Source organism: Chenopodium quinoa, unplaced genomic scaffold (assembly GCF_001683475.1).
Source record: "Chenopodium quinoa cultivar QQ74 unplaced genomic scaffold, ASM168347v1, whole genome shotgun sequence".
NCBI lineage: Eukaryota > Viridiplantae > Streptophyta > Magnoliopsida > Caryophyllales > Amaranthaceae > Chenopodium > Chenopodium quinoa.
This window is the reverse complement of record NW_018744080.1, coordinates 2940142-2961725: the sequence shown is the minus strand read 5'-3', so window position 1 is coordinate 2961725 and position 21584 is coordinate 2940142. Positions and strand designations below refer to the sequence as shown.

At 38.1% G+C, this 21584-nt stretch overlaps 2 protein-coding genes across 2 annotated transcripts; one reads left to right on the top strand and one right to left on the bottom strand.

Moving 5' to 3' along the window:
• Nucleotides 1-73: 73 nt before the first annotated feature.
• Nucleotides 74-3295, top strand: LOC110691650 (sugar transport protein 8-like). The gene is made up of 4 exons (XM_021868602.1): nucleotides 74-455; nucleotides 924-1243; nucleotides 1817-2443; nucleotides 2718-3295. The coding sequence occupies exons 1-4, from the start codon at nucleotides 338-340 to the stop codon at nucleotides 3153-3155; spliced, it is 1503 nt and encodes a 500-aa protein (XP_021724294.1). The 5' UTR covers nucleotides 74-337; the 3' UTR covers nucleotides 3156-3295.
• A 1247-nt stretch (nucleotides 3296-4542) lies between these two features.
• On the bottom strand, nucleotides 4543-15619 carry LOC110691493. Its single transcript, XM_021868429.1, has 20 exons — nucleotides 14912-15619; nucleotides 14181-14547; nucleotides 12916-12990; nucleotides 12102-12217; nucleotides 11436-11550; nucleotides 11108-11236; nucleotides 10888-10935; nucleotides 9810-10006; nucleotides 9526-9722; nucleotides 9114-9406; nucleotides 8865-9014; nucleotides 8347-8742; nucleotides 7996-8145; nucleotides 7630-7705; nucleotides 7154-7281; nucleotides 6865-7056; nucleotides 6611-6748; nucleotides 6393-6509; nucleotides 5486-5698; nucleotides 4543-5171 (listed from the first exon to the last, which is right to left on the bottom strand). The coding sequence occupies exons 2-20, from the start codon at nucleotides 14325-14327 to the stop codon at nucleotides 5001-5003; spliced, it is 3048 nt and encodes a 1015-aa protein (XP_021724121.1). The 5' UTR covers nucleotides 14328-14547; nucleotides 14912-15619; the 3' UTR covers nucleotides 4543-5000.
• Between the last annotated feature and the right edge of the window lie 5965 nt (nucleotides 15620-21584).

Genomic DNA, 21584 nt, shown 5'->3' with positions numbered 1-21584 from the left:
AGTTTAATTGCCAATTGTTCTGTTATAAGAATGAAATTTATAGTCATTATCAAATCACATTGCATAACAAAATTTAATTTCCAATTGTTAGTAATCTACCATACATATCACACAACACACAAGCTCAATTAACTTAATTTCCAATTGTTACTCTATACATATATATGTCACACAAGCTCAACCAACTTAATTACCAATGGTTTGGTTACTATATATATCACACGGTGTAGGGTATTAGGGTTACGAGTTACAACCTCTCATCCAGGGAAAACAATAAGTAAAACAAATTTGTTTGCATAAAAATTGCTTTTGGCGAAATCTTCCTCCTAAAGAAAAAATGAGTACAACAAATAAACGTGATCAGTTTCCAGGGAAAATAACCCCATACGTTGTAACTTGTTGGTTACTAGCAGCTTGTGGAGGCCTCATGTTTGGTTATGATATTGGCATTTCAGGTAAACCTAGTAAAATTTTATACTTCGTAGATTGTTACTTTATTCGAGTTATTTCTAGTGAAATCATGGATACAAATGAATAAATGTATGACCTTTATTGAGTTTAATACGAGCATTTGAGTAATTGTTACTAATATGTAGACTTTGTCATATTGGGTGGTAAATTTTGTATAAGATAGGGTAAGATTAAGATTAGTAATTGATCCATTTTGGATCACTTGAATGTTACCTATTACGGAGTATCATGTTATTTTTACATGTTATATTTCTAATTTTGAGTGAAAAAATTGTGTAATTCTTGGTTGAGTTTTCAGATAGGTAGACTTATGCTACGTATATTTTAATTAGTTATTGATTGTTAAAAAGAAATCAAATTTTTTGATCATTAGTAACACACTATTTAATCTTGTATTTAACAGTAGTTAAGTGTAAATTGATTATTACGGAGTAATTTGTATATAAATGCAGGTGGAGTGACAGGAATGGATGATTTCTTGAAAGAATTCTTCCCAAAAGTGTACCAAAGAAAGCAACATGCTCATGAAAACAACTACTGTAAATTTGATAATCAGTATCTTCAGTTATTCACATCATCTTTGTATTTATCAGCACTTGTTTCAAGTTTTCTGGCATCAAAAGTTTGCTCACTTAAAGGTAGAAAGCCTACCATTTTGATTTCTGCTGTGTTTTTCTTGGTGGGTTCTGCATTTAGTGCACTATCTCAGCGTCTTTGGATGGTCATCATTGGCCGGGTTTTCATGGGCGTTGGTGTCGGTTTTGGTAATGAGGTGAGTTTTACTACATTTGATGAATATACTGTCGATGTCATCTAGCTTAGTTGGTAAAGTATTATGCAGTATTGAGCCTTATTCTGTACATGACAATATCCAGTTTATGAGAATTTGGTAATGAGTTGAGGTTAATTGGGTTTGATAAATATATATTGTTATCTTGTCGATGTCAGCTAGTTTAGTTGGTAAGGTATTGAGACAAATTCGATACATGATAATATGACATGCATTAAATCCAATTTATGAAAATTTGGTAATGAGCTGAGGTTAATTACATTTAGTGAATATAATGTCGATGTCAGCTAGTTTAGTTAGTAAAGTATTGAGCCTTACATGACAATATGGCATGCATTAAATCCAATTTATAAAAATTTGGTAATGAGGTGAGGCTAATTACACTTGTGAATATGTTTTGTGTCTTGTTGATGTAAGCTAGCTTAGTTGGTCAAATATTTAGCCATATTCCGTACATGACAATATGACATGTATTAAATCTAGTTTATATCAATGTCCTTTGTGACTCTGGATGTCCATAATCTAATATTGAGTACGATTTTGGTAATTGTGCAGGCAGTGCCGTTGTTTTTATCCGAAATAGCACCAATGCAACACAGAGGAGCAGTAAACATTCTCTTCCAACTTCTAGTCACAGTTGGTATACTTATTGCTAACCTTGTTAACTTTGCAACCTTAAGATTACACCCTATAGGATGGAGAATATCCCTTGGATTAGCAGTAATTCCCGCTATTCTGCTGCTAATTGGAGGGATCATCATCACTGAAACTCCTACGAGCTTAATCGAGAGAGACCGGGTTGATGAAGGCCGGAAAGTGCTAAGGAAAATAAGGGGGGTCGACGAAGTTGAGGCCGAGCTTGAACAGATAAGGGAGGCATGTGATCAGGCTAAGTTAGTGAAGCACCCTTACAAGGAGTTAAGGAAGAAGCAGAGTGTACCGCCTCTTGTTATTGGGATTCTGATGCAAGTTTTTCAACAAATGACTGGGATTAATGCAGTTATGTTTTATGCTCCTATTTTGTTTCAAACTGTTGGGTTTAAGAGTAATGGATCACTTCTTTCTGCTGTGATTATTGGCCTTGTTAATGTGTTTAGTACCTTGGTTTCGGTTTATGGAGTCGACAAGTTTGGAAGAAGGATATTGCTACTTCAAGCTTGTGTTCAAATGTTTGTTAGTCAGGTACTTTCATTATTCACTGCACTTTTATTCAGTTCCTTCGACTAGTTATAAATTACTTGTTTCACAACTTTTTCCTAACAGCTACTATAACAACTACTTTTGCCGAACATAGCCAAAGTTAAGCCTAATTTGCGTGCATCACTTATTGTTATGCTTTCTTATTTATTTGATTATAACTTGTTTTTTACATGTCTTAAACTGGTTTTCTGTTGAAGAGAACAGGGCCTTGGTACATTCGATACTAACAAAATCAATTGGTCGTGTTTGGATGCAGACTGCAATCGGAATAATACTGATACTGAAGTTAACAGACACCAATACATTGCCAAAGGGAGCAGCAGTTCTAGTAGTAATACTAACATGCTTGTTTGTGATGTCCTTTGCTTGGTCATGGGGGCCTCTAGGGTGGCTTATACCAAGTGAAACCTTCCCTATTGAAACCAGAACAGCAGGGTTCGCGTTTGCTGTGAGTTCCAACATGTTGTTCACCTTCCTAATTGCTCAAGCCTTTTTATCAATGCTTTGTCACATGAGAGCTTACATCTTCCTCTTCTTCTCCGGGTGGATTGTTGTCATGGGCTTCTTCGTCGTGTTCCTATTGCCTGAGACTAAAGGTGTCCCAATCGATGCTGTTGCTGATCGAGTTTGGAAGAAGCATCCTGTGTGGAAGAGATTCATGGATGAAGATCCTAAGCAAGACAATGAAGCTTAAAATAGTTTGATTCCTTATGGGAGTTATGTACAAATTTTTCACATTGCAGCTAAAAATACATCATTTTTTTTTCTTGGAATTGAAAGACTGCTAAAATTTTGTACTTAAAGTGCCTTTCTTTGTGCTATGCTGAGCCTATCTCTAACAAGGTATAGTAAGATGCTTTAGGAATATATTTAAGATTTGAAAATTCTAGCCTTCTCTTACTGATTTCAACTTTTCAATTGCATCAATCAGATTGTTTACTTGTACTATGTTGTCTTAAAAAATAATAATAAACATAAGTAGAGGTGGCAAATGGGTCGTTCGGATTTGATATGATTTGAACCATATCTATACATATAATCAACAATGAGTCATTGATTCATACATGTAATCTTCAAAAATATACATTTTTAATTAGCCAAATCAATCAACATTATTTTCGAGTTGGAACTGATCAAAATTCTGTTTTAGACCACTCTCACTCATGGTCAAAAAAATAAAATGTCATTCTCTCTCTACCCACTTTCTCACTCCTCTTTTCCACTTTTTTCATGGGCGTTTTTTTTATACAAGTCCTCACACACTCATGGGCTAAAATAAACCCACAACAAAAGTAAAATTTTTAATAATAACAAATTAAGTAGAAAAATGTGATTTTTCGAAGTGCACAAAAATATAACAAAATGGGTGTCTACTTATAGATAAAAATAAATTATGAACGTTGATAATTTTTATTTTTGTTTTTAAATACATTAAATTGGTCAAAATAGCTATTTTTAGATTTAATTAGTGGGCTACACAAGTTACTGTAGCATTACAAAAATGCCATGACCTTGGGCATTTCTGATTTTCCTCATGGGCATTTATTTTTTTGCCCATGAGTAAAATACATGTTTTTGGTTTTTTACCTTGAATTTCTCCTCATGGGCATATTTTTGACCATGAGTGAGAGTGCTCTAAGTTCGTGCAAGTTAGAAAAGAAAGAAACATGCCTGCTCTACCAAATATACTGCCAATGAGTCTCTTAAATCTGTGACAGTGGGGGATTTAGGAAATGGAAATCTAACAAGTCCTGTGTATTGGTCATACATTGCATTTTATGGGGTTAACAAGGAAACTAATCCTCTAAATTTGATTAGAAAAAACCGAGTAAAAAGACTAGTAAGACTGTAAGAGTACATTGTAAATTGCACAACATGAAGGGGTGTGCCCTTTTTATTTTTCACGAGCTGTATGGCTTGTACCACACTACTAGATACACTAAACAACCACACTCGTTTGCTCATTTGGTTGCCGCGCAATCAGTTGTACAACAGAAATTGCTTGGGGGTTTACAACACGAAATCATCTTGCTTGTACACAAAGATCAAAATACATGCTTAGAGTGAAAAAACAACAAAAATAAAATCACCAATGGCTTTTTCATCCATGCTCAGCAAATTTACAGTAAGTTCTATTCATAATATACATACAATAAAAATTGATGTCAACGCCAATAAAATGATTTTTAGAAAATGTTTTCTTATACAATGCGGAAACTTTCAGCAGATACAGATGTGACTGTAAAGCTGTACTTGAAATCTACTCTAACCAAAAAAATTCCAGAAGATACAACCTGTTTGCCATATCCCATTGGAACAAAATTGGATATAACCCAAAACAAAATTTATAAAAAAAAATTAATTAAAGAATACAATGAATTTTTGGAATCTAGGACTGACTATTCAAGCTGCTTCAGGAGTAGCTGATAGAATTTTTAGCTACTTCGTGCACAGAACGCCAAGTCGTCAATACCAATTCCAGAAACTATATATATACTGCTCCCTTAGAACATTTCGACCGCCTCTAGTTTATTGTTGATCAACAACCAGCAGCTTTCAAGAAGTTGTCATAAGGGCTTGATGTGGGAAGCTTATAGTGCTGCGGTTGTAAATTGTATTCAGCAGCACATAGCATGGGTACTGGACTCACAGCTGGTAATACGTTGATTGCAGGAGCCATTAAGTGATCATCTTCAAAAGGATTTCCCGTCTGCAACATTTTTTTAACTCAGACTAAGAAAAAAAGGATACCAAAAAAAACACTTCTACTGACTCATATTGCTAAATTTAACACCAAAAACAGCCCTAATCCCGCTCTGAGATGACAGTTGTTCTGAACAGCCAAATAATTTAAGTGTTAAAAGATGGATTATTCCTCCTTCACTTCTTGTTCACCGGTTCCTTTTTGGGGTGTCTCAAATTGTTTGTGTTCGTGGGTCATTTATGCTATATCAAAAAATTCTTTATATGCAAACATCAAACAATGCAACAATTGACATCTCAAGACTAGATGAATCTTAATACCTGTGAAGGAGATGTAGTCCTGTTTGATTCGAAATCAGCATGTTGGACACAGAAGTTGATTAAGCTTTCTTGTCGTTGGACTGTCATCAAATGGGACATCTTCTGCTGCTTACCCATCATAAGAGCTTCACAGTGGCTGGCCATTTCCTTGTAAGGCAAATCAGGGGCGGTTGAGACAGAAAATCTTCCAACTTGGTGAGCTGAGTCCAGGACCTGTAGGAAAAGGAGACATCCCCCTTGTTTATAAAATATATAATGACATTGCATAATCACACAAGAATAGAGCTAAATATAGAATAATAGGTGAAGAACCCAAAGAGAACAAACGACATCAAATTGAAATTGATCTTAAGCTTCTGAATTTTCATTAATTGCAAATCATTAGGCTCCAAAAAACTAATGCGTCAGGGAGAGACAGATGAAAGCCAAAACAATGTTGTTTTTCTTTGTATAAAGTTATTGATAAATAATATTTCTTCCCCCCAACCTGAAATGACTTGGCTAGCACGACCATGGGTGAGGATAATCACCCTTGTTCACCCTGCTAGTGAAACTTGAGTGACCCTTTTACACTTAATGACACAACAAGAAACTACAAACATGAACACAACATAAATCCCCCAAAACAAAAAAAATTGTGAAAACCGATCTAAACATGTGAAGCAAAGATTTCAATAGCCTCCAAGTGCAAGCCCAAGGAATGATCCAAATACTCACCACATCATTCACAACAGTAAGTTATACAAGTGGTTACTAATATGCACAGAAATGATACAAAGAGATTTCAGCTGCAAAATGTTGTAATAACCAAAATCCATGCCTTAATCTATGTCAATCTATATCTTTTGAAAAGCTTTGTAACAGTGATCTAGAAAAAACGTTTTAGTAGAAAGAGAAAGTAACATACTGATTCCAGAAGTTGGTTGACACTCAAGAGACTGCCATTCTCTAAGGTCAATAATAACTCTTGCTTAGGCTTCTTATCAAGCAAAGAATCATCATCAATTGTAAAGAGTGGAATAATCTGAACAATCAAAACCAATAATAAATTAGTTCTAAGGTTAATAGCAAAAGCTGTATCTGTGTTTAGCAAATAATTAAAATCCAACTGTGCAGATTTATTACTTCATCGTGGCAAACACTCTGTCGAGGATCCACTTCGTATATCTTGGACGGGTTATCAAACATCTGGGCCCCAAGAGGACACACATCATCTGGCAAAAATTCACTAAGCAATTGCTCCCTTACAGTGCATATTTCAGACTGAATAAAGGAGAAACAAGTTACAAGTATGTTGCAAAAAATAGCAAAATAGTCTCAATGGCATGCAAAGTTCAAGATTCTTTATATGTTATCTTTTATCTTGACAACTAACTTACGTCTTTAATCTTTTCAAGACTTCTAATGATCTCAGCAGCAAAGGATTCCCTGGTTTGATCCTCTGTAATTATAATTTCAGATAGAAATCTTGAAGCAGAAGTTTCATCCTCTTTGCACCCAAATGCTATAGTGGCATTCTTATTAACAGCCTGCAATTTGCTATCTCCAACCAAAGACAAAAATGGATCAACCTGAAAAGGATAAAAAGCACATCAAACACTTCCATATAAAGGCAAAGAAATGAGTAAATGAGAGCTAAGACAACATCATTCTACTACTATGACATACCATTTTTTTGTTTAGTGTTGCTTTGGCACAAGAGACGAGAGACTGGATATCATAAGCTTTTGCTGAAAAAATTATCATTACTGTGGCCAAGGTGAAGAGTGATCGACGACGCGACGGTGGCAGAGGCCCTATATCACAAATGTAAAATATCAGGTGTCTATAAAATCCCTTCCATATTATTTCCTCCACTGACAACTTGACAAGTTGCATTATAAAATAATCAGCAAGAGTATAGTAACTCCCATTTGCACATATGTTGTTCTCCCCCCACCCTCTACCCCCCCTTCCCGCCTCTCTCTTTAATTTTACGTCCCTCTTTCACCAGCTCAATAGTTGCAGAAAAGTAGTGACTCAGAAAGGGAAGCAGTAAAACAAGAAGTTTTTTAATTAAACATCTATGCCAAATCCTAAGCTGTATCAGCCAAATAAAAACTGATATTGAATTCTCAGAAGAATATAATATTGAAAATTTATACCTCCTTCTGCAAGAGAAATGCCTCTCAAGGAAAATGAAAGCTGAAAACTTCGAACAAGTGCCTCCTGGCTAGAACTCTACAACTCAAACAAGGTTAAACAGCAGCTTCAGAACAAAAGCAATATAGTAAAGAGCTTTTTAAACTAGCAACATGAAAGTATTTGGTATTACTGAGAACAGAAGCAATGTGCTTGACAGTTTGTCAATCAAATCAACATGTAATAAGATTTAAGGAAAGTTTAAACAAATTGATAGAAGAAATAAATACTCCTATACAAAGATTCTCTTCTATTAAAAATCTTGTACTTGCAATTATGGGCAAGGAAAAAGTGTATTGATTAAAGAGAACTATAAATTAGCAAATCACCTTGGCACGAGAAAACAGCAAAACCAGGCTGTATGTATGTGCAATTGCCTCAAAGTTTTCTGGTGTATTTTCAGGAGAGATCGATTGCGCCCAAATTGATGACAAAAGGAGGATGATTTGTCTACTACTCAGCCTGAGCGAACTTCCTCCCTATATTAGTAAAATAAAACAATTATCATATATAAATACAAAAAAATTAGCTAAATTTCATATATACTTATTCTGCCCTTTTGAAAACTGTATTTAAGAGAACTATCTTGCAAGCAGCTACACAAGTTCCTTGGGTATAATTCAATACTTTAGTACAGAAAAGCATGAGAAAAGTGGAAAGATTTCAAAGACAGAACCTACCACTTCCTTGTTTAAGCTGTTCGGAGAACCCTCCTCTATGGGTACATGCACTAGGTTCTTAATACTAGATGCTCGACTGTAGGATGACTTCAGTCTATTGAACATCCCGACATTTATGTTTCCCCCATCAAACGGAATGTTCTCTTTGCTTCCTGATCTTTCCTTGCGTAATTTCTCAAACAGGGCAGCTGAGGATGAAAACACCGAGACAGTTCTAGAAAGTGACCTCGGAACATGAGCACCTTTCCCGGACATAGGCGCAGCTGAATATTGACGAGGAGCCACTGAAGATGGCACAAGAACGACAGAAAATATACGATGAGCCATAATCCTAGTTTCATGATCTCGGTGTACCATTGCTGGAAGCAATTGGTGAAATAGAGCCTCTGGAAATGCCTACAGAAATGAGAAAAGTATTGAAATTGGAATTTGGAGATTGAAGGTGGACAAAATAAGCTACATAGTAAAAAAAAACAACGAACTAAATCAACAGCATGAAAACCAGTAAATTCTCTTGCCTTGTTCTGATATGATACATTTGGTAAGGAAGCTACAATTTGTGCAGTCCGGAACACAGCTGCAATTGTGGTCCTGGCTATAACAGTGATACTAGAAATATTTTCTAGCATGCCAGTCATTATATCAAGAATAGGACCAGCATCTCCAACCTGTTTACAAAATTTAAGACCTCAAATTCCTCAGAAAAGAAACAAATACTGATGTTCAGTAGAAAAACCGTTAAAATTCAAAAAATAAGGGAATGATACCTTGTGGGCTAGCTGCGCGAGACACTCATCCACTAACTCTTTGAACCTTCTATTAAATTTGATAACCTCAGTACCAAGGTTGGAATCATCAACTGAGCTGTGAATACTTCTGCGCAAATGTCTCATAACATCACTTACCGCACCAAGCAAAGAAACAGAAGGCTCAACCTCAGCTTGCTCAGTCAGGGTGGTGGTCACCTCCACAATGTCCAGCTGCATCTCAAGCTGTTTGAGTACATTTTTATGATCCAAATGCTTCACCAGTATTGACAATAAAAAGTGTGAACTATGACCTGGGAAAATGGTAACATTAAGGAGGTTGTAATTAAACCATCACCTCAAGGGCTCAAGGTGATTAAAAAAAGGAAGAAAAATATTTCAACTATAATTAAGATCCAAGAATACCATTTACCTAAGGTTTCCATAACTGCCTGCATATCTGTCAAAACAGGACAAGCAACCCCATGTATCAGAGACCACAAATTCCCATTGTCAAAATACCGGAACAAAGATTCCAAAACACGTCTTGTGGTGGTGGCTTCCTTGCCTAGCTTAGCCATGTTATGCAGGCAAACCCTGGACCAAAAACCAGGGTTCTTGGCAACCTCCCTGCAGAAGGATTAAGATAGCATGTAAATGACAGTTACCACCACAAGAAAGACTAGAAAATCAGGGGAATTTGTGCACAATAATTACTCTGCCACATTTAATTCGCCCTTAGAATTTATGATTCCCCCCCAAGTAGGAATCCTTGACATATCAAGTGAAGCAATGACATGACCCTCGTCATTCTGCACTTCTTGCACCCATCTACCGTTAGATCCCTGCTTGTCAGTATCGTCAGCTGTATTCTGCTGAGGAGTGGCATAGTTTTCCAAAACTACTGATACAACCTGTTTAGAAAGAAAGGATATGTTTTACAAAATTTATAGCTAATACAACCATCCATATTGCTGGTAATGCATGTCGGGAAAATGGAGGGTCTACCTAAAGAAGCCAGGCACTCCCACATGACGTATCACATGTTAAAAAAGGGTAAAATTAAAAGGAAGTGGTAATGGCCAAAGGGGGAGATAAAGGAGAGAGAAGCAAAATGCCCTCAAAAAAGTTGATAGTTTGACAGGTAATAGAACTAACAGGTTAAATTGAACTGCTTTAGGAAGACACTCTCAAAGTTAGGACTATTTCTAATTAATCAATAGTAGGGATTGAATATGTCAGTTATTCCTATTTTAAACAGCTGAACAAAGTAATTGTGTAATTAATATTGCAGTCAAATACTGGTGATAGTGGTAATATGCAACCATACACAGGAGCAGACAAGGAAGTTTTAAGACAGTAAAAAAAGCACTAATCAAACAATTTCATAAATGACTGAAAGAGTTCAAACAACATCTAATCAAGGCAAAGGTATCCATTCATTCAATTTGCACCATCTTGTGTATCCACTAACATAGGAAATCCCAGCCTTCAAGCTTAAAGCAAAGTACAGGTTCCTTTTCTACCTTCAGTTTCACAAAGGCATTTACTACCAGAAGCTATGGACATGTCCAAAATATACACTAGAAATCATGAGAGATGAATGCAATTAGGCAACGAGAAAAATCACTGAGCATAGAAATATACATTACATATATATCTCTTAAATCCCTTATAGCTATCACAGCATTCAAATTACTTGTAATTAAAAGGGTAAATGCTAAAATAAAACAGGCAACAAGACCAAAAGACCAGAAGGTTAAATGAGCACAAGAATAAATCAGTATCTGCTTACATTATCAAACTCAGCTAGCATATGGGAATGTTCACCCATGAACCAGATCTGCAAAAATCACAAGCATGCAATTTAGAACTTTCATAGAAGAAGCAATATTATTGTCCCTTTATCAGAAAAATAACCAAAGAGCTAGATCAGCAGTTGTAACTGAAAATATTATCATAAGCAGGTGAAATAATCATTAAATTAAAAAATTAAAAATTAAAAATGCTATCACCATAGAAGAAAGAGTTTGCAGTCCAGATGCTCGAAGACGAAATCCCCTCTCATCTTCCCCAATTTCTTGAGCTAGAAGACACAGTTTGGGAATAAAGTCTTCTAAGTTAAAGATGTAAGTCCCATCCTTCTGAAACACAAAAACAAACAAAAATGAAGCTAGTATCAAAATGAAGCTTTACGTAGAGAATTTTAATGAAAAAAATGTAGCTAGCATCAAAAAAATGGAATGAAAATCTTACTGGTATATATCATAAAGATTTCAAAGAATTCAGGTGATTGGTAAACAAGAAGTACCTAGCAATACAGTACAGATTTATAGAACACACCTGATTATTTACAAACACAAAAAGAGCTTGGCATCCTATGACTCGCAATTCATCCTGTCCTGTTTGATCCAGCAAAATGTGCATGATGCTTAGCAAACTGCTCGCAAACAAAGGCCTGGAAAGTATGAAAGGAAAAGGAACACTGAGGGTAGGAATAGTAAAAATAACCTTAATCAACACGACATCCATCTTTTACATGTTTCTTTTAGATAAAATCACAACATATTCTTCTATTCAGCCTATACTAGTGAAAAATAGTTATTTTCCTCGATTCTCAATGTGAAGTTGAATAATGAAATTTAATTAAACATGAGAAAATAAATTGTATGCCAAAAATAGGATGATACGCATCCCTGCTTTGAATCATAAGAAGAGGCTCATGATGAGGTATCAAAAAAATTTCACAGTTTACTTAAATTTTTGAAAAAACCTACTACAATCATATTCTTGTGTAAACACCCAATTTGCCTATATGACATGATCACCAACTGGCAATTGTCCTTAGTGCCAGTCGAGAGAAAGAGACAGAGGGAGAGAGATACAGAATTACAGACTTCAGTAAAATACCAAGTATTCAAATTCTCATTAACCGTTAGTAGATACATCAAGCATTAGAATTCCTTGTAGTGCAATTGACATACAAACCAAAGCAATTAGACAACTTACATTTGATCTTTACAAGTCACCAATAATCTTCGGTAAATACACATGACAGTTTTCACAGCATTGAAATTCTGGTTTCGCAATTCCTTGTAACACCGCTGCTCAAGATTATTGGTGATCTGACCAACAGAATGCAGACTACAGTGAAACATCAACAAAACAGTGCAATTCTTCACTGACACAAGACATCAGCTATAATAATAGATTAAAGGGATGAAAAAGTGGTTAAAGATGTCAAACCATGGTATTCAACAAGGCTAAAATGATATGTGAAGTAGTTTATTACAGAAATGAGGAGACTTAAGCGAACATAATTCTTTCACAGAAGCTCAAATGATTGAGAAGATCTTCTCAGGCTCTCAACATAGCGAAAAGAAAAAACTAGGTCACAAAGAGGACCACATGTCTCCATCATATATAATCATAAGTGTCAAAAACTAATGCTATGTCAAGTCAAATCAAACCCTCAGTCAACTTGATTAAGGCATCAGGGAGTTTTTTTTTTCAAGAGTGGGGGAGGGGGATCTGCTAATAGAACAGACAAAGAAACTATAAATCAAAGCTCCTCCACCTAACCACCATGTTGGCTGTATTTAATTAGCAAACTATCTTGATGAAGACTTTACAGAGTACTGATAAGCTAAATTGTATAGGTCTCAGAATAGGTTGGCTACCCGCATTACTATATTTAACTGTTGTTGAACATGGCCACACTAGACAACTAGAATACTAAAAGTAGCAAAAAGCATGGCCTTTCAAGCACAACCCAGGTGCACATAGGAGGGGAAGGGGGGAAGAGAAATTTTCCTGAAAGTACCTTTGGGACACGCAGGGGATTTTTTGCAGCATAATCACAGAGTTTTCCAATCATCCGATCATTTGGTTCTTCATCCTGTCAAAAGAAGTATGGTTAGCAGTCAAAGTACTAGAGAAAGATTTAGAAGAGCAGAAAGCACATTCAAAAGTTTCTATTATCAGATAAACAAAAGACAGAAATGATAACACTACGAGGATGGAGCACATAGTTGAACAGTTCAAAAGAATTGCAAGTGCATGAAAGAAACAAGTAGCCGTGGTCACGATAAAAACCTGTTCAAAGATAGCATCAAGAATATCATTTGACCAAAAAAGATCAAAGCATGACCGTGCAAATTAAAGTCATCTAGGTTGTATACCAATTCTCTAAATGAGAGATAAGAATTGTGAGTGTGTAGTGGAAGAAAAGATGCATGTAAGATTGAGAAAAATAGATAGAAATAGTAATAAGGCAAGATAAGTTATGAATATAGGACACAATTTAAAATGGGAAAAATATTTCAAAACCTCACGAATGACAAGCCCTTGAAAATCCACTATATGTAAAAATAGAAGAGTACCAAAACTCTATAGTATTAGGGGTGAGTAATAAACTTCCAGCTCTCACTATTAAAAGAACAAACTCACTAAGGTGTTGTACAAACTCTACAAAGAGAATTCTGAATTGAGAGATTGTGTATAAGGAGCACTCGAGGAATGTGCTTTGAGGATTGTAGGAATGTGCTTTGAGGATTGTAGCCTAGGAGTTATGGATTATATAGGCGGGGATTGCCTCCCCTATGTTGCCCAATATCTCAAAAATTACCTTCCTGGATTCCAAGATGTATTTGGGATAGCTCGAAAATTCAAGATGCATTTGGGATAACTTCTTACACCCTAAGTTCTATCGAATGGCGGTCATCAATACTATCAACATGATCAGTACAATTTCATGCAAGCTGAGATGAGCTCATTGCATGAACTCGTACCTAAGACATTGTTGGATTTCCAAAACAAAAGACTGACAAGCTAAAGAAAGTGATACCAAATCTTCAACATACAATGATGAATATTCTTTTAAACAACAAATAAAATAAGAAATTGATTCAACCTACTAATAATTAAAGTACTCATATTTCCAACTCATACCACCAAGATGAACATAACAATTTCAGTACAACTTACGCAATAACTCAATTTCATAACAATAAGTACATCTACTGAATTGAAATCAAAGGCCACAGAAAAAACAAAAGCTTAAACAATCATATAATGCCATAAGCTAACCTGGGTTTTGGGAAAAATATCGGCAATGAATTTCTTGTACCTCTTCACAGGCTGCCTCGACCTTGTCCGAAGACCGGGGCAGAAAAAACAAAGACTTCCACATGCTGGCAAAACTTGCCTTGATATTACTCCAGATACAACACTCATTTTTTTATTTTATATTTTTCCAAAATTCAACTATATTTACAGTGTATAACCTTCAACGAAGGTAATTTGATTAAGAAAACCCAAAATACAAATTCAAAAGATTGTATATTTCTTTCTATCTCTTTGTATAATCAATCAAGAATCATCCGAAATTTCCCAGAAAAAATTGCATAAAACCCCCAGAAATCAAATTGGGTAGCTCTTTCTCTCCGGAACCAGCCTACATTCAACAGAATTATGAATCATATCATTAAAATCACAACAATAATCAATTCCATCATCAAGGTCATATTGAATTTCATCAATAATTGTCACCAACCATCCAAAATTGCATTAAATTGAAAAACATCTTTATAACCAACAATTCTAACAAAATTGGGTCAGAAATGCATTAAATTAATAAATTCTTATGTGGGTCAATATAATTTAGGGTCCAAAAAAATTGAAAAATTCTCAAAATTGCATTAAATAAAGGATTTCTCATATGGGTCAATATCATTTCTAGCTCAAAAAATATGGAAAAAAAATTCCCAAAAAATTGCAAAAAAAATTGAAATTAATCAAAAACAAATAAATAAATTTACCTCTGGATCGTTGCTTGAAGAAGCAGAGAACCGAGGCTGGAAAAACCGTCAAGAGTATTCAAATTTACAGCAAATTACAGGCATTCCTCACCTGCGGAATTTATGATCTCCCTCTCACCATTTTTCCTCTTTCTTTTTTTTATATAAAATTAAATGAATAAAATCAATTAAATTAAATTAAATTAAATTAATTAAATTATGCCTAAATTATAAAATTTTAGAAAAAAATAAAAAGAATAGAAACTTCCTAATTCTTCATTCTCTTTGTTGATATGAAGGCGATCAGAATTTTTCCAACGGTTAGTCTTTTGTACAGGAAAATTTTGGATTAATTTTTACAAAAAATGCCATTTTTATTTTCAACTGTTGGATTGTATTTTTGTTGTTGTATTTAGATTTTTTTTTAATGGAAAAGTGGGGTCTTGTTTTTGCAAGGTGGCTAATGTCAATTTAACGACTCCTAATATTGTCGTTTTCATACTCTGGTCAACGTTTCACAATTTTTTTTTTACCTTCTTTTTTTTTCATTTTTTATCTTTCATTGACGCATGCCGCATAGTGAGTCAGCTTACTAGCATTTTTATCGATTAGGATTATTCTTGTTAATCATTCCTATTAAAATGGGTAACGTACGATGTCTTTTTAATTCGCTCCTTGAAAGAATTTGAACGTAAAGCCTTGTGATATACAGAATTATAGCCACAACTTGTCTCATACACATCATTTACATAATTGTATTTTATATCCAATAAAAATGTGATTAAAACTAACCATGAATACGTACACTTGTATAACTTTGCAAAAACTACATCATAAAATTACTCACAAAATATTGAACGAAGTCCCTTTTTTAATATAAATATTGACGATCAATATTTTCCGAATTTCGGATTACGAAGCCTCAATATTACTTTTTCATATATTGCTATTTTTTATATATTTGTGACAATTAGCAACCAAAAGACTTGACTAGTAAAACATTCATTTTCTCTCTCTAAGTTGAGAGCATCTCTCACTAAAATAGTGAGTTCTTCCTAGTTCAGCTAGGGTTTCATTCTCCAAAGTTGAGAATCTGCTTGCTCCTTATCTCTTTTTCCCTAAATCTTCTTCCAGGGTAGACTATAGAATTAGGCATTAAATTTGCTCAGCTCTTGTTCATGCTGCCACATCTCTTAAGAACACAAGTTTAAACTCAAGTTACCTCCTCTGATTATTCTTTCTCTCTGTCTTCTTCTATTAACTCTCTTACATTATTCCTTTCTCTTTCATTTTGTTGTTTTGTTCTTATTATGGATAACGATAGAAACTCACCTAATGCTCATAATAAGCAAGATAACCTTGATCTAAGAGGGGGACCCCTTATCCCTCGATCTGGATAATAGCGCAATAAACTTCAATTCTTGCGTGATAGGGATTTTTGTTGGACCATACCCTCTTCCTGAGGAATTGGTACAATATATAGTGTTTGGGTCCAATTTAGTCAAAATTGGGCCTGAGCACTAAATGATCCAATTAAAAGCCCAAGGTCAAGGTTCAACTCTCCAATTGCTCAAAAGTCAAAAGTCAGCCCACAAAGTAAGCCAATTGGGCTAAAGCCCAACCTCTCCAAATATGATGAGGTATAAAAGCCCTCATATTAACACATTCAAGGAGAGAGTCATATTCTTACATAAGACATCTCATAACATCACATACACTATCAGACACAACAACACATGCATCATCACATACATTATCTCATACACGGATTATTCCAACTCATATGCTCATTCTTGCATTGAGAAATACTCCACAAAAGCCTCAAGCTACAAACTCTCTTGCATAGTGTCTTCCTTTTTACACATTGTACTGACTTTAGCATCGGAGGGGCCTTCCTCGGAAACACCCCCGAGGCTAGTTTACGTGTGTTAACTGTGCAGGAAACCTTCGGCCCAACACAGCTTGGATCGAATCCAGTCTTCTCCATTTTAGTGGACCTTCGGCAAGGTCCCATTGTTTTCAACCGAAACAATTTGGCGCCGTCTGTGGGGAAGACTTTCAAAAATCTTTAAGCCAAATTCCTAACCAAGATCATCTTGCAATTATCTTAGCAGCCATGGCTAAGAACCGCAAGAGCAAAAGCCTCCGTCAAGGAGCGGGCGAAAAGCCTAAAACCCCTACACCATCGCCCTCGCCGGACCGGAACTCTCCCAAGGGTGCCGGCTCGGGGGGAGGATCACACAAGGAGGATTCCCTATCTCCTATAATGCATGACTCTCAATATAGGCCGGACCACTCTCGGTCTAGCAGGGGTCAGTCTGATCATAGGACATATTCAGTGTCCCGAAGCCAACCATCGGCTGCACGGCCTCATGCCCACACTCGGCCGGAGACCCCTTTGACGGGGCCCAGTTCGGAAGAGGTGGCAAGAGCGCTGGCAGTACTCATGGAGGCAATGAGGGCACAGAATATGCCACCGCCTCGTGATCGAACTCCTCCGCATACCCGGCATCAGCGGAGGAAGTTAGACCATGACGGTGGGAAGCTTCCTTCCTTCCGGGAACTGGAAGAGTGGGAGGAGGATTCTTGGAAAAATGAAAAACAGAGGAAGAAGAACTCTCAATTATTTAAAGGATCCTCATCCTCAAGACCAGCAGCGCATAAGAGCAGCAGCTCAGCTTCTCGGCCAGAATCTGCTCGCCGGGAACCTGAGACTGCTCGCAGAAGCGTCCTTGACCGACTCGGCGGCCAGGAACCGAGCGTGCGTAGTCGCCTCACGTTCCCTGCAGCCGAGGCCCAGACTTCCCAGCCAGGGACGAAAACCACTCCTACCTCTCTGAGAGGGCGGAGCGCGGTCCCTTCGGCCAGGAACAAGGGCAAGGCCATTATGCTTCCCGCTAGTTCACCATTCGAGCAATGGATACTAGAAGAGCGCGTACCCACGGTTAAAATACCGTCGCATATCACATATGACGGGACCACGGATCCGAAGGACCACGTGGCCTCGTATGAGACTCATATGCATCTTTGCCCCAGATCCGAGGCGACTTGGTGCAAATATTTCCCAACCACTCTCAAGGGGGTCGCGCAAGCGTGGATCTCCAAGGGAGTAAGGCAAGGCTCCATAACAGGTTGGGATGATCTGTCCTCCAAGTTCAGGAGCAAGTTTTCCACGGCAAACCGCCGAGAGAAGACTACCGCAGAGCTCATGGGTCTGCAACAGGGGGAAACTGAAAGCCTCCGAGACTACCTGACCCGTTTCAGTAACGAGTCATCAAGCGTCTCTCAGCTGGACCAGGGGCTAGCTGTTTTTGCAATGCAGAATGGCCTTCAGCCAGGAAAATTCCTAGACTTCATGGTCATGCATACCCCGCAGACCTTGGAGGAAGCTCTTAGTGCATCGGATAAGTTCATCCGAGCCGAAGAATGGAATAAAGCAAAAACCCAACCTCAATCCGGGGGAGGGAAACAGAGGCAAATACCCTTGTCTGAAGGCCAAGGCCATAAGGCAAAGGGAAAATCAAAGGCCTCGGAGCCATCTTCGGCCAGCGACCTAAAGAAGGACAGGTTTGCCTCATACACAGGCAGATACGAGTCCTACACTCCGCTCTCTCTTCCACGCGCCAAAATTTACAGTGTGACGAAGGAGGAGCAGAGTTACCGAAAGCCGAGACCACTCCCAGAGTGGTATCAGCGAAAAAATAAAAATCAGTGGTGTGAGTTCCACGAGTCTTCGGGCCACAACACTGAAGAGTGTATCCAGCTGAAGGACCAGATAGAAGACATGGTCCGGGAGGGATACTTGAAAAAATACATCGCGGATCACCGCGAGAAAAAAGAATCCGAAAGGTTAGCAAAGGACCCTCGGCAGGACCTTGATTTCCCTCGGAAAAACAGTAAAAAACCGGAGGGGAAATTCCCTCCGATCAATGTTATCTCGGGAGGAATATACTCTCGGAGGGAGCACAAGCGTCACCTTAGAGCTTTGACTCACCAGGTGAACAACGCTGACATTCAATCTCCCCAGTCGCCGGTGCCGAACATGACGTTCACAGCCGCCGACTGCCGGGGGATTACGTTCCCTCACGAGGATCCGTTGGTGATCATCGCCACGGTGGCCAACCACGACGTCAGTAAGGTCCTTGTTGACGGTGGCAGCGGAGCAAACATTCTGTTCCGAAAGGCCTACAACCAAATTAAGCTGAAGCCCAAGCACCTTACGCCGGTACCCTATCCGGTATACGGGTTCAATGGGGCTTCAACTTATCCAGATGGGAAGGTGACACTTCCTGTCACCATCGGTTGCGATGAGGCAGCCCGGAACGTCATGATTGAGTTTTTGGTCATCGACGCTCCTTCAGTGTACAACGTGATTTTGGGGAGACCCATAATTCACGAGATCCAAGGGGTCGTCTCAACTTATCATCAGCTGATGATTTACGTCTCAGACGCCGGCTTCCCCGAAAGGATACAGGGCAACCAGAAGGACGCCCGAAGGTGCAACTACCTCAAGCCATCCAGTAGTCGCCCAGATAACGACAAGGATGAGGAGGAGAAAGAAAAAGAAAGAGAGCCAAGCACAAAAAAGCCGAAAGGCCTAAGTGCTTCGGCCCAAGGATCAGTGCCCAGAGAAAAAGGTCCCGAAAGGGAAAAGGTTGACTCTTCATCTGAGCCGAAAGACTCAGAGAGCCAGCCGAAGAACACAAAGACTGGGACACCTGCTGACATCGGCAGCAGACCAGATTCTGAAGAGTCCAGTCCATCAGCAATGGACATGGACCAACAGACTGAAACAGCAGAGTTGGCCGAAGGAGATGCTGAGAAATGTGTAACAATCGGGATGGACCTTGATCCTAACACCCGTTGTGAACTTATTCAGCTCCTGCGGGATAACAGAGATGTGTTTGCTTTCTCGGCAGCTGATATGCCCGGGATAAGTTCAGACCTCATCTCCCATAACTGAAGGGTCCATGCAAGGCCTCTCAAAATTGGGGATCTTGTCCTTCGGAATGCTGCTGCAGTTCAGAAAGGCCGAATCCATGGGAAGCTCTCAGCTACATGGGAGGGACCTTATGAAATTTATGATGAGCTTCAGCCAGGGACATACCGACTTCGGCAGTTGGATGGAACTGAGTTGAAGAATCACTGGAATGCTGATGTACTGAAAAAATACCATGTGTAAACCCTTCGGGGCAGAACAATCTTTGTAAGTACATTTTGAACTAATGACAGGCCTTGGAGCCGCCATTTATATAAAATTTACAACTGTTTATCCTTTCAAAATTTTCTTTGTTCTATCTACTCTTTGAGGGTTTTTTATTCAGCCTCGTCTGAAGCCTTCGCCTTCGGGTAACTGGGTTTCAGATTGCTGACAAAACCTGTCTTTTTAAAGAACACTGGTCTTTCAGCTGAAGTCAAACTTCAGTAAGACTTGTTCTCCAAAGACATGAGTCCATGGACAATTCTGGGATATTGCCTTAACTGAGCCTTGTATCCCAGAGAGCCATTATCCGAAACATTGCCTTAAGTTGGCCCTGTGTTTCGGGTATCCATTTTTCAAAGATAGCCAGAAAATCAAGGATAACAGCAACAGTTGAAAATTTTTAAATCAGCCTCGTCTGAAACCTTCGCCTTCGGGTAACTGGGTTTCAGATGGCTTACAAAACTCAGTCTTTTTAAAGAACACTGGTCTTTCAGCTGAAGTCAAACTTCAGTAAGACTTGTTCTCCAAAGACATGAGTCCATGGACAATTCTGGGATATTGCCTTAACTGAGCCTTGTATCCCAGAGAGCCATTATCCGAAACATTGCCTTAAGTTGGCCCTGTGTTTCGGGTATCCATTTTTCAAAGATAGACAGAAAATCAAGGATAACAGCCTTTTTAAATCAGCCTCGTCTGAAACCTTCGCCTTCGGGTAACTGGGTTTCAGATGGCTTACAAAACTCAGTCTTTTTAAAGAACACTGGTCTTTCAGCTGAAATCAAACATCAGTAAGACCTGTTCTCCAAAGACATGAGTCCATGGACAATCCTGGGATATTGCCTTAACTGAGCCTTGTATCCCAGAGAGCCATTATCCGAAACATTGCCTTAAGTTGGCCCTGTGTTTCGGATATACGTCTTCTTTAAGAACGCTGGTCTTTCAGCTGAAGTCAAATTTCAGTAAGACTTGTTCTAAAGAGGTTAGTCCCAGAAAGCTAATATCCCAAGCATTGCCTTCAGTTGGCCCTGTGTTTCGGATATCCAACTTTCAGACAATCTTCAGTAAGACTTGTATCCCAGAAGCATTGCCTTCAGTTGGCCCTGTGTTTCGGATATCCAACTTTCAGACAGTCAATCTTCAGTAAGACTTGTATCCCAGAAGCATTGCCTTAAGTTGGCCCTGTGTTTCGGATATCTATTTTGAAGAAGTTCAGAAATTGCTTATTCAACTAAAGTCATACTTCAATTTCTGTGGGGGCAAGAAGCACGCAGTGCAGCTATGTTCGGCAGAGTTGAAGAAAAGAAACAGTAAAGCATTCAAAAATAAAGCAACTGAAGAAAAAATTTTTGAGCTACAAGTTCAATAATACAGTATCGGCAGCCGCCCACAAGCGGAAAATAACAGCTGCCGAAATACGTACATAAGCAAAAAAATAAAACTGCTGTACGACAAGGCAAGCTGAAGCAAAAAACAAGGCAAAAAACTCAGAAA

Bases quoted from the DNA above. Each gene is read 5' to 3' on its own strand.
- LOC110691493 (XM_021868429.1), bottom strand. From the start codon at position 14,327: ATGAGTGTTGTATCTGGAGTAATATCAAGGCAAGTTTTGCCAGCATGT. The intron at 7,282-7,629 runs GTATAAATTTTC...TTTGTGATATAG, and splicing joins CATTTCTCTTGCAGAAGGAG to GGCCTCTGCCACCGTCGCGT. The intron at 6,749-6,864 runs GTAAGTTAGTTG...TCCTTTATTCAG, and splicing joins GTCTTGAAAAGATTAAAGAC to TCTGAAATATGCACTGTAAG.
- LOC110691650 (XM_021868602.1), top strand. From the start codon at position 338: ATGAGTACAACAAATAAACGTGATCAGTTTCCAGGGAAAATAACCCCA. The intron at 456-923 runs GTAAACCTAGTA...ATATAAATGCAG, and splicing joins TTATGATATTGGCATTTCAG to GTGGAGTGACAGGAATGGAT. The intron at 2,444-2,717 runs GTACTTTCATTA...GTTTGGATGCAG, and splicing joins TTCAAATGTTTGTTAGTCAG to ACTGCAATCGGAATAATACT.